At 46.4% G+C, this 12,659-nt stretch overlaps 1 protein-coding gene across 2 annotated transcripts in view; it reads left to right on the forward strand.

Moving 5' to 3' along the window:
* The window catches only part of EIF4H (eukaryotic translation initiation factor 4H), a 28,654-nt gene continuing 15,995 nt past the window's right edge, over positions 1–12,659 (forward strand). For both annotated transcript variants that reach the window (XM_060259161.1, XM_060259162.1), the window contains exon 1: positions 1–155. In XM_060259161.1, coding sequence (XP_060115144.1) covers positions 97–155 — 59 coding nt within the window. In that variant the 5' untranslated portion in view covers positions 1–96. The remainder of the gene's footprint in view (positions 156–12,659) is intronic.

Genomic DNA, 12,659 nt, shown 5'->3' on the forward strand with positions numbered 1-12,659 from the left:
CCGCTCCGCTTGGCCCGCTATATAAGCGGCGCGGGGTCCTGCGGCGCTCGCTCACGCTCGGGGGAGGCTGTGGCGGCAGCAGGAGCAACAGCAGCGATGGCGGATTTCGACGCTTATGACGACCGGGCCTATAGCAGCTTCGGCGGCGGCCGCGGGTGAGGGACGGGGAAGGGGAGCATGAGGCGTCGGGAGGCGGTTGCCGCTCCGGGGAGAGCGAGGGACCGCCTCGGGGCCTGGCTGGAGAGCTGGCGCCCCTACGCGGAGAGGGGGATTGTGATGCGGGGGGGGGGGGTTTAAAAGGGATCGAGCTCAGGGAAGCTCTCAGGAGAAGGTTTTTGCAACGAGGCTGGTGCTTTGAGGAGGGACGGTGGCTCAGCGGTAGAGCATCCGCTTGGTAAGCAGAACGTCCCAGGTTCAATCCCCGGCATCTCCAACTAAAAAGGGTCCAGGCAAGTAGGCGTGAAAAACCTCCGCTTGAGACCCTGGAGAGCCGCTGCCAGTCCGAGTAGACAATACTGACTTTGATGGACCCAGGGTCTGATTCAGTAGAAGGCAGCTTCGTATGTTCATGTATGTTCTACGTTGGGATTGGGATACGGAGCAACATAAATAGCGGGAGAGAGAAAACGGACTGAGTTTAGGTAGGGGCTGGAGGGAGGAGTTCATCGTCGCAATCCCTCGCCCTGTAGCTGTTGGGAAGGGGAGATGGGTAGTTGAAAAAAAGCTGCTTTCGTTTAGGAGGGGAGCACATATTTGTTTTTTGGGGGGGGTGATATTGGGAGGATTCAAGTTTCTTTTCCTTGGAAGGGATCAGAAAAGGGCGTGCGCGAAGTATGGGCTGATAAGTGGGTTTGCTTGGCTCTAAAGCTTTCAGTCTGTGCGTGGGGGAAACCGAATCTTAGAGTTGATAAAGGGTGGGGCAGGCCCTGTGCTGCACTCCTTGATCCACGGGCAAGGGAGTGGTGCGTGGAGGGTTTAAGGAAAACCTAAAGAGAAGGTGGGTGGCACAGGATCTGGATACATATCTAGGTTTATCAGAGGTTGGGGGAGTTGTGATGGCTGCATGAAGCATCCTTATTCTAAATAAGACTGTTGGTGCGTCTATCAAGGACACTGTTGTCTACTCTGAGATGTGGCAGCTTGCCAGGATTTCAGGCACAGGTCTTTGACATCACTTGTTCCCTGACCCTTTTAACTGGAGATGTTGGGGATTGAATTAGGGCCCTTCTGCCTGCCAAGCAGGTTCTCTACCACTGACCCATGGCCATGCTGTGTATGTTAAATGGGGAAGAAAATTTGGGATTTGGTACAAGGAAGGATTTTGTTCTGAAATAGTGTTAGGCAAAAAGAAGTTAAAATGCAACCAGAGGCTATGTGGGGGGCCTGTGAGGGAGAGCTGTATGTTTGTGTCTTGGTTGTGAAATCTCTCACGCATGGAGGATTGTAACTTAAAGCAAAAAGGACTTCATAAATCTGGGAAAGAACCTGCAGATTGGTGTGGCTGGGTGCAGGGGTGCTCCCTCCTGTAAATGGGGTTCAACAAGGCAAGGAGGTGAAATATGAGTTGATATATAGGGATGGATGAAAATTTTATGGGAAATAACTACCAGCAGTGTCAGGACCAGGGGTTAATAATGTGGGAAAGGTAAGCATTTGAGAGCAGGGGAGAAAGCAAGTTCTCATGGGTGTTGGTCCCCCCCCCCTCTTCTGTTCCACTAGTAGGTTTGGACATATTACAAAAAAGGGATTAACCTTTCTTTCTTCCTTTTTTAATTTGATGGGTTTTTTGCATAAATACACCATTTATTATTAGGCAGCAATATTACAAAGCAGTAGACAAGTGTACCTGTAAGACCAACTACGTAAGTTTTATTTAGAATATAAGCTTTCGTATGCTCTTTAGCAGACTTCATCAGACAAGTGGGAATGGAAGTAGCAATTCTTAATATAAGTGGGCAGTGTGGAATCATGGGAATGTTTTTAGCAGATTAAAAGAGTCATAAATAGGGATCTGTGTTTGTTAGTGTTAGGACAAAACAGGGCAATAATATTGTTATTGAAAATTGTTGTATCATTTTTCAGCCTTTTGGCTGAGATAAAGTGTAGTTATATTTTTCGTTGAGATGTTAGACCCTGCCCTGTCTACACCCCCCCCCCCCCCAGATCATTATTTTGTGTTCTGTTTTCTTGACTAGCTATTTTTATATATTTACTAAAACTTCAGAATGCATAGGGTGAGTAGAATGGAAGGGGAGATCAATAGGGGTCAATAAGACTTCTGGGAGAATGGGTTCAAAATGAGCCTGTACATCTAACTTTGAATGCTGTTGTATTTTAAAATAAACATTTAAAGTTCCCTGTGCTTCAGTTTATGCTGATATTTTTCTTCTCAGTCAGTTTGCTAATAATTTAGGTAGTATTTGCTATAATTGTTGAATAACTAAGACTTTTGAAAGTTTTAGTTTTATTGTATGTACTCTAAACTAGTCAAAAAGTTGCATATAAGTGGAAGCAGTAAACCGCTAGGTAAGCATTTATATAGTATTTTTAGGGCTTGGAGTGTTACAAGGTAGATGGCAGAACAGCTTGCCCAAAGGCAGCCTAGTAAATTTATAGCTGAGGTGAGATTCTGAATCATAGCTCCAGGAAAGTTTTTCTGAAGTAAGATATTTTCCTTGCATACACTCAGATTAACAAATTTCATAGATAGATGATAGATAGATAGATGAATTTATTGTCATTGTTCTCAACAAAAATATTGCATATTTTACTGTAAAAGGGGTTACTGAAGATTCTCATGAGCTTGAAACTTGTTAGATGATGTTATTGGACTAATCTACAATGCAGTTCTATATAGCAGTTTTCCATTGGAGTCCATTGCTTAGACTGCATGGAATTAAAGCTCTTTTTTTTTGGCAACACCTAACTTATTGGTGTGACCTTCTTGGTTTTCTGTGTCTTAAAAGGTTGCACTTTGTGTATGTAATATAAAGTAAACATAAATCACCAGTGTCTTTTGGGGTTTTATAGCATAAAGTATACAACAGGGGTGGCCAAACTTTCTTAACCTAAGAGTCACATAGACGTCAGATGTTTGAGAGCCACAAGATATGAACATCAGATGTTCAAGAGCCACAAGGAAGGCAAATAGATGGGAGGAGGAAGGGAAGGAGAGTAGAAAGAAAGCAACTTTAACTTTAAATGCATTCTCCAAGCCAGCCAATGGGCAGTGGGGGTTTCCGAGAGCCACACAATATGGGTGAAAGAGCCACATGCGGTTCCTGAGCTGCATTTTGGCCATCCCTGGTATATGAGATGCAAAGCCAAATTCCTGTCCTAATTAGTTGGCCAGATTTTTATCGTGGAGCAGAGGAAATAAGTGACAAAGATATAAAATATCAAGGGATAAATATAGGCAAAAGCAGTTGTATGTACCTACTTTGTGTAAGCTAGGGTTATGCTTGTGGTCTTATATACTTGAGATGAACTGTATAAATGTTGGGTGTTTTTTTAAAAAAAAATGAGGTATGTGGTATGGCCAAGATTAAGGGAACAGGAGAAATAAAATGTTCTTTCTGAGGGGCTTTCTAGGAGAAGGAGCAGTGTTATTTCTGGGTAAGAATATGGGGCATGTGGTGGGATGGGCATGGAGGGAGGAGGTCCTGAGAGCTAAGGGAATGGAGCTCTTGAGTATGGCTGGATCTTTGCTTCATTACAAGGTGCTCCTGAATGGTTTACTATTTCCTCTTCAAAGGCAGTGTCAGAAAATTAAAAAGAAAGGAAACTGTAGTTGGTTTATCTTGTGTGTGTGTGTTGGTGGGTTTATTAATTTGTTTACAGTATTTCCAGTGTGTTTTTCTCAGACTCAAGGCAGATTACACAGTGGAAGTTGATGCAGTAGGACATCCAATAAACGAAGCAATAAGGTTTGAATTCCAGAAATCTGAAACCAAGCAGAAATCTGAACAGAGCTGAATCAAAGCATAAGCATTAACAGGGCACATGAAACAATGAAGAACTTGCATAGCAGTATCCTACTTACAACAGGCAAAATGAACTATACACAGAAACTCCTTTGCATATTAGGCCACACCCCACTTATGTAGCCAATCTTCCAAGAGCTTACAGGGCTCTTAGTACAGGGCCTACTGTAAGCTCTTGGAGGATTGGCTACATCATGGGGTGTGGCTTAATATGCAAAGGAGTTCCTGTTACCAAAAAAGCCCTGACTACACAGTAGTACAGCCTGCAGTACCCCAGTTACTTTTTTGTCCTGTGGAAATGCAAATGATTATGAGTGGGGAGGTACGGGCACACCAGTAACAGAAGGGTAATCTGGTGGTGACCTTGGCTTTAGGAAGCAGGCTGCGGGAGGAGTGTTCTATATAGAGGAAGATTATTATGGTGTCTTCAGGGTAGCATTCTGGCCATTTTTTTTCTGCACAGCCTTGAAAAGAATAGAGTGCAGTTGTGAACATTTGCTGTAAGTCTAGTGATGTTCAGAGGGTCAAGCAGTGAGGGTTGGAGGGAGGCTTTGTGCCAGATGATGTGGTTAAGTCGTGGGGAGGGAATCATACCTTTGTGTTTGGGAGTTGCCTATTATTGCCTGGTTGGGGTGAGAATTGTATGTATGTTGAGCTTACCGTGATATCATGGTTCATTAAACCAGTACTAAGAGATGGTTCAAAATACATGTAAAACTAGTGGCACAATGTAGGGTGGAGAAAGCTCCATTATAGATGTGCTGTGGTTTTAATTTGTTTGTGCTGTTTTCATTTGGAAGCTCCTGATAACAGTAGGATGATGAAAACCCTTGGAAAATGAGATCAGCCAATTTCTAGCTTCTTTATAGTAGCACTTTTGTAGGTTTCTAAAATTGTGTGGATTATCTGAAACTTGCATAGCCTGACCTTCTTTTAAATTTTAAAATGTTAAAAATACAAGTGTAAGTCAAGCTTATGCAAGTGGTGCTCAATTATTTAAACCTGTCCAAAGGTACCAGACTGCGTTATCTCGATGGCCACAGTACCATGCTATTAGTTTTTAATTGCTTCATTGTTCCTTGAATTTGTTCCCTTGGTTCGCTTTCAGTTACCTTTTGTGAATCAAAGTGAAACAATCTGCAAATGGTAGTGCTGCTTTTCTGTAATTACATAGCAAATGTATTATCTTCCTTTCTGGGCTGCAAATAACAGATATCAATCTTTGGCAAATAAATTTATCACTTTTTTTGGAAAAGTGTATGTGTGTGTTTGACAAGACGGGCAGCCCAATCCAGAGCACCGCCATGTAGCTGCACTCGAGTGCAGAACTAGCGTCGGCGGCCACAGTCGGCTCCCAAAGGGGAGACAGCACGCCACGCTTGGAGGGGGAAGAGTGGCCTGACGAGCAAGAGAGAACCCGTTGTCATGGTGATTCCGCCCAGGCGCACACCATTGGCCCGCTGCCTAGGTGGGGGAGGCACAGGCTTGCGCAGGACCACGGGATTGGCCAGCCCGTTGCATGTGACCAGGCGAGGGTACAGAAAGCCCGTGCCTGAGAGGCAGTCAATCCCCCCACTCTCGCTGTCAGACTCTGCCAATGGCAGGCAGGCGGGCAGAGGCATGCGCGGGCAAGCAGGAAGTCCCAAGTGCAGAGTTTGCTGTCCTAGACAGCCACTGGAATGTGTGTCTGGGAGCAGCCAGACCAAGTCCAAAAGACACCACCACCCGGAGCCCCCTCCCCCTGGGGGCCACAGAACTCAGAGTGTGAGCCGCTGCGAATGCATCCACTTCAGCAGCACCCCCCTTAGTGCCCTGCGCACAACAGCCCTGTGCGGTTGGGTAGGCCGTCAGCTCGGGCAGGCTATGGGGTGGCACTCCCCCTCCCCTGTCCAGCCATACGGCTGGTAATGTGGCGGTTCATAGCCCATTTACCCCCCCCCCCCCCGAACTAAGTCTACCCATCCTCCCAGGCATTCCCTTGGAGAGGCCATTGATGAGGGGGGGTGTACCCCGGGAACATGCAGCAGATGCCAAGCAAGAGAGACAACAGAGGGCACAGCTCAGACTTTATTTTCTGGAACAGAGTGCAACGGTTTCCCTGGTGCGCACTGGGCAGTCTCGCCGTGGGCGGGGCTCCATTCTGAGTGGCAGGCAGAAACAGCTGAGGGAGTGGCGGGGGGGGGGGGTGGACGACACACGTGGAAGCCTCTGTTTTGGCATTCCATCTGCAAGACAGAGATCAAGAGCACCTGCAGGGGCGGCAGCTGGAAGAGCAGGCTGCGTTTCAGCCGGGCGCTCTCTTAAAGGGACAGTCTCTGACCCACCTCCCCACATCGGGGCAGCTGCCACATACCCTCTCCCCCCGTGCCCTTTCAGGGGTTGGGAATGCGGTAGAGGGCAGACCAAGGGAAGGGGGCAGGCAGCAGCACAGGGTAGCAGGCTCAGCAAATGCCCCCTGCCCGAGCCAACTGCCTGGTTCAAGTGCCAGGGATGCTCGCACACCAAGCAGCCAAAAGCTAGGGGAGGGGGAGGATACTGGGGTGCACAGTGAAACTTACCCGGCCATGGGTGATAGTCCTTGCTTGCATGCAGAGCCTTCACGAGCCTGGAACCTGTGGAGACCTGGAAACGAGCCATTAGCCTCAGGGGAGAGACCTTGCTCTCTCCCGCGCAAGTCAAAGATACTGTAAAAGCTACGGCACAGTGCAAAACCCGTCACCAACGTGCCTGCCTATCCCTCGCTCTAAGTCTGTATGGCAGGGAGCTTGCTGGCAGAGCTTCCCGCGATGCGCTCCTCTCCCTAACAACAGTTGTGTGAGGCAGAGTGGAAGTATTTCTAGATGGGGGGGGCTGCGATTGGGCGTCGGGGAGCGGGCTCGCCAGGCCAAGGCGTGAGGGGATTGGTGAGGCAATCACGCCACTCCCTAAGGGGTTTGCGCGCTTCTGCAGCGGCAGAGGCAACCTTTGTTTTTGGTTTCAACTAGTGCCTATGGGATACGGTGCTGTTTTTGCAGGCATAACGTTGCGCCACTTGGGGGGAGGGGCTTGACCCAAACTGCTCAGGAAGTTGCCTAAGCTTGGCCGCGCCCCCAACTCCACCCCCTCCTCTCCCTGAGCGCCACACTCCGCCTCACTTCCGCCCACACTCAGGCGCAGTCTTTAGGTGCTGCTGCTCTTGGGCAAAGCAGCGCTGGGGCGGGCCCCCACCCATGTAACTCCCCTGCACTGTGGCAGCGCCGGTTGTATGTCAGCCCAAATGCTTCTGGCGCCCATGTAGCGGCAATTCTGCTCCCAGAGCGCTTTCAGCTCCCCCCTCTGGATTGTGCTGTTAGTCTCAGATCTTTTGCAAAAAGGCATGTTAATTTTATAAGTTCCTGCAACATTTACAGATTTTTTTTCCCAGAGAAAGCTTCTGAGCTAAGATTGGTGCTCCACTTCTTTCTTCCTTCATGGCCCTTTAACTGTGCTAAACAGTATGAACATATTATGTAGGCTTCACTGTTTGTTGTTACAGGTAACAGGAACAAGCCTGGTTTATCTTTGGACTCATGAGCTTGCTTTTGTCTCACCACCCGCAACTTCTCTTGCATGCGGCTGGTTCATCACTTCTGTAGTTGCACCATGCCATAGTTCATCCTTCTTACTCCCTGCTAGGATACATTCATGATTTGTTGGGTAGTGTGGGCAATGATTATAGTTTGGGATTTTGACAAGCATATTTCAGGCCTCATTATCAAGGGTCTGACAACATCAGGGCTTAATCCAGGACCACTAATGTGTCCAGGCAAATTTGGAACTTTTGTATGTGTACATAGAAACTTGGTTTTCCTCTCACCTGAGAATTTTGGTTCTCCTTCGCAGGCATCTACCTTCAAGACAGTTACTGCTGTCATGTTGCAGCGGTGGCTACTTGGCTGAGTGATGCTTTTTAAAAGAAAATATTTGTTTCCTGTGGAATTGTGGCAGATGCGTGCAATCCACTGACAGGCATCTGCAGAAGTTGGTGCTGTTTTAATCATAATGGGTAGAGTGCCTTTGCTTCCTTCCCTTCCACTGCAGTGACATCTCAGGTGGGCACCTGGAGTCCCATCCTGGTTAGCATGTCCTTAAAGTACATATATATGCAGCGTCATCAAGTATGTGGTTGAAATTGATCTGTCACTGGGCACTGGGAGCAAAGGATGCCATCTTACCTGCACATCTGGCACTGCTGACCCACCAGTCAGATTTATTGAATAACTGTTCAGAATTGTTGAGAATGTAGCATTTCTCTTCATGTATTTATAAAAGCAGATGAATCATTCAGAGTTGCTTATCTCGGACTTTCTGAGCCAGGCACCATTTCTGTAGTCTTGTTTCCTGAAGTTGAGCCACCTCCCTCTATAGAATGGCAGTGGTACATCCCATCAATCTCTATTGCCTGTGTTAACAGCCGGTTTATGGAATGGAAAGGAGGAGACAGACCAAGACTGAAACTTGAAACTTCTGTGCATGACTTATCTTACCTAAGCAGTTTTCTGTCATATTTTGTGAGATGTGATTTGTCATGCATTTGGAGCCATGGTGAGCCAACAACAAGGAGTTTTTGTTTCAAGAAAAATGGGGTGACTTTCTACACAGGTGTGCTGGCAACTTCAAAAGTGCAAAATTTGAAATCTGTGCAGATGAGAGAGTTCTCTCAGCCCCACCCACCTCACAAAAAGAAGAAGAGTCTCAGAGCGGCTCACAATCTCCTTTACCTTCCCCCCCCCACAACAGACACCCTGTGAGGTGGGTGGGGCTGGAGAGGGCTCTCACAGCAGCTGCCCTTTCAAGGACAACCTCTGTCAGAGCTATGGCTGACCCAAGGTCATGCTAGCAGGTGCAGGGCATCTGTTGTGGGGGAGGAAGGTAAAGGAGATTGTGAGCCACTTTGAGATTCGGAGTGGAGGGCGGGATATAAATCCAGTATCATCATCATCTTCTTAACCAAGTGTGCACATGGGCTCTCAGTTAACCCCAGTTATGCTTTTGCGCTAAGAATTTTTAAGGAGCAATGTCTGATTGTTCTTGTTTGCATTTCTGGGCTCATTCCATGCTAGCTTTCATGGAAGTGCTGAAGAATGTTAAAGAATGCCCGGATTTGGTCTGTTGTCTGTTGAGGCGTATGTTTGATTTTTTGGGCAGCTGAGCCAGATCTTGCTCCAGCCTACTGAGCCCCCTGAAATGTTGTTCATCATTTTAAAGACGAAACAACTAAGATTATTCCAAAGGATGGAATTAATGGTATATGCTGAGCATTTTATTAAGACTGCATCAGAATTTGCGCCTCTTCCTCCTCTCCCTCCTGTGGCCCTGTGTTGTACCTTAACTCCATTGCTTCTGATGTTTTACATAGAAACTGAGCAATGCTATATCACTCATCGAAATGGTTGCCACATGAGCGGGATCTGTGGCAGGAACCAGTAAACTTTTTATAGTCAAATGCATAATTTGCTCGTCAGACAGTTTCTCATCTTGGTTGCAGAAAAATTGTCCTGGAAAGATGGCAGCCATGTAGAAAGTATTTTGTCTATCAGTACGGTCTAAGCATAGAAAACTGCCTGGATGTGGCTGACAGCGTACGCACAGTGTGTTATGTGCCTGTCAGCATCTCGGTGATGAGCTCCAACTGACAGAACCAGCTGGCTAGGATACTTTGTCGCTCCAAATATGTTTGAGGATGATGGAGTAGATTTATGTGCTCTTAGTTTAAGGCCTGTTCGGCAAGTTGACAAGCTTAACACCGCATAGACAAAAGTCATTTTGCATTAATAGTCATTGTTGCCCCCTCAGATCTGAATTCACAGTCAGTAAACCTATTATGCGGAACATCCAGTTCTCTGAAATGATGAGAGACACTTGCCTTTTAACCATTCTAACTGTCCCATTTACATGTTCAGCTAATGTGATTAAAGGATATTAAAAAGGGTAAATAAACAGAGTGAATGATCCCCTACTACAGTGATGCTCAGTGACTCAGGCTCTCAGATATACCACCTTGTGGCTCTTCAAAGCACTGTTCTTCATGTGGCACATATTTTAAGAAAGTGGGCAAGGTTGTTGCCAGGTGTTCCCCACTTTGAAACAGCTGCCAGAGGAATAGGTAAGCTGAGAGCCTCAGGTGTGGGCCTCGAGTCACAGATGAAAGGAAATGTGGCTCTGGATGGTAACTTGTGTTTCTTCATGAGTTTAGGGATCAGTAAAAAAAGGTAAAGGTAGTCCCCTGTGCAAGCACCAATCGTTTTTGACTCTGGGGTGACGTCGCAGTACGACATTTTCATGACAGACTTTTTTACGAGGTGGTTTGCCATTGCCTTCCCCTGTCATCTACATTTCCACCCCAGCAAGCTGGATACTCATTTTACCGACCTTGGCGGGATGGAAGTTAACCTCGAGCCAGCTGCCTTAACCCAGCTTCCGCCGGGATCGAACTCAAGTCGTGAGCAGAGCTTAGGATGCAGTACTGCAGCTTTACCACTCTGCGCCACAGGGCTCTTAAATGTGGTGATCTTTTTTAACCTAAGCACTGGATCTTTGTAAACTTATTTCAGTGAATTCAAATGATCTTGTGTGTAGAATCCATGGAGTCTTGAATCCATTGTGGATTGCATTCTCAGTTTGTGTTGGGCATCTTGGATAGTTGTTAAGCCTTAAAACCAGTCAATCTGTGCATGTTGGAACACTCCACTCCCAAGACTGCATACAGCAAGGAAAGATTGATAAGTCTTGACAGTCGTTCAGAGGGGTATTTGGGTATAATGGTCAGAGTGTGGGGCAAGAATTTGGAAGATCCAGGTTCAGGTCTCCATTCAACCATGAAACTCACTGGGTGGGTTTCAGGCTAGGAAATGGAGGAGAGGGGGGTCAGTGCACATCACCGTCAAATCCTTGTGGGAAGGCAGGACAAAAATGTGATAAATCGTTTGCAGTTATCAATCATCTCATGCAAGAAACTCATCAGCAACTCCACAGTTCCCTGCAGCACAGTTTGAAAATTACTGCTTCAGTTTGTAAGGCAACAGTCAGGGCTTGGAAGTTGGCAATCAGTGTCTTTACTGCTGGTAACAACAAAAGCATAGCCTGCATGAAGTTTTCAGTCATATTTTGATTGCTGACCTTGTAAGGAAGGCTTGGTTGTGTGCTATGCCTACCTCCAGGGAACATGTCTATATAAAGCATTTTTTTCCTGAGTGCATGCGATATTTATGACTTGTGGCCAAGAGTAATTAAAAATGTTACTTAATTACAAGCTTACGCTAAAAGAGGACGGGCCAGTTTCTGTTCCCAAAGGACTTGGGTGAATGATCTCTTGTACAAATAAGTGGCAGGTCAGAGAAGGGAAGGTGTGTGTATGCCAGTGTCTTTTAGAAGACTCTTAATAAGACTTTCTGTCTTCCTGTCTTTGATTCCTGTCCAAGGACGCCTACTTCCACTACACGTATTCTCTGCTCGTCTCCAGCATACTGTGCTGTTACACACTATATGCTTGGGGAGTTGGTTAGCCATTTCTGCCTGTTTTCTGAGCCAGTCCTGGTGAAAGAGCTTGAGTTGGGGATATGTTGTAAGGTGGTAGAAGGGGGGGGGACTTGGAGATGCAAAGGCCCTTAGCGTCTCCACCTCATCCCTAGAAAATGGATTGTGCTGTTTTAAGGGAAAGTGCCTGATAGGGCAGATTATAAAGTGTAGCAAAAGGAAACGTCATCACTGCTGTATCATGCATGTGCAGGATGGATGTAAACAAAGTACGCAATACAGGTACATCATATCTGCCCTCCAATGGACTTGATAGTATTTCAACCTTAACAGAAATCCTGGAACAATGTTAGGCCAATGTTTGCCCTGTTTGCTGCTTAGCCAATATTAATCTGGATTGGATTTGGGAAGCCTAAACAATGGCTTGTATCCAACCATGCAGTTAAGACTTAAGTTTTTTTAGGAGGGGACAGACATTTCTACTGGTCATAACACACACACTGTAACACACTGGCTGTGTTGTTCCTGAGGATCTCCAAATCCCCAGGGACAAATTTTCAGGGGTCTCAATAGGCTACAGCAGGATTTGGCAGAAATCAACCCCCTCTTGTTTTACGGACATGTACGTTTCTTAAATGCATGACTGGATGTAGACCACTGTCTGATACACCACAATGACTCTTGCAGCAACAAAAAGAGGAGCTAATTGTGTTATTCCCCACAGTTAATTTTTTGGGGGGGTGAAATTCAGTCTTAACATAAATCTACAAATGCCGTTAGATTTGCCCTGGGAAAACTTGCAAAGGAAGGCTGTCCCTTAACTATGGAACAGCCATCAGGGATGCTTTTGTGTGCCCTCACTACCTGGCATATCAGTTGTAATGCCTTGGGAGCATTCTGCCCTCCCGCCGCATCTGACTGCAGTGAGGAGAACAGTGAATGTATTTAGAGTGTCATTGGGCCTGAGAGGCTAGAAGAAAAGCTTCTGTAAAGCTCTTGATGTGCCATTTGGGGTTTCGGATGTTGCCTGAGCAGTGGCAGAGTTCTAGCCTCAGGGAGAAATCCACCCCCCCATTGCATCAGCAGCATATAAACAGGCAGGTTGCAGATTCCTAATAATACAGGGATCCTACATTTGCTATTCAGAGAAAGGGTGATATTTGAAAATGTGTGTGTTGACAG

The sequence above is a fragment of the Heteronotia binoei genome, chromosome 18 (assembly GCF_032191835.1).
Source record: "Heteronotia binoei isolate CCM8104 ecotype False Entrance Well chromosome 18, APGP_CSIRO_Hbin_v1, whole genome shotgun sequence".
In the NCBI taxonomy this organism is placed as follows: domain Eukaryota; kingdom Metazoa; phylum Chordata; class Lepidosauria; order Squamata; family Gekkonidae; genus Heteronotia; species Heteronotia binoei.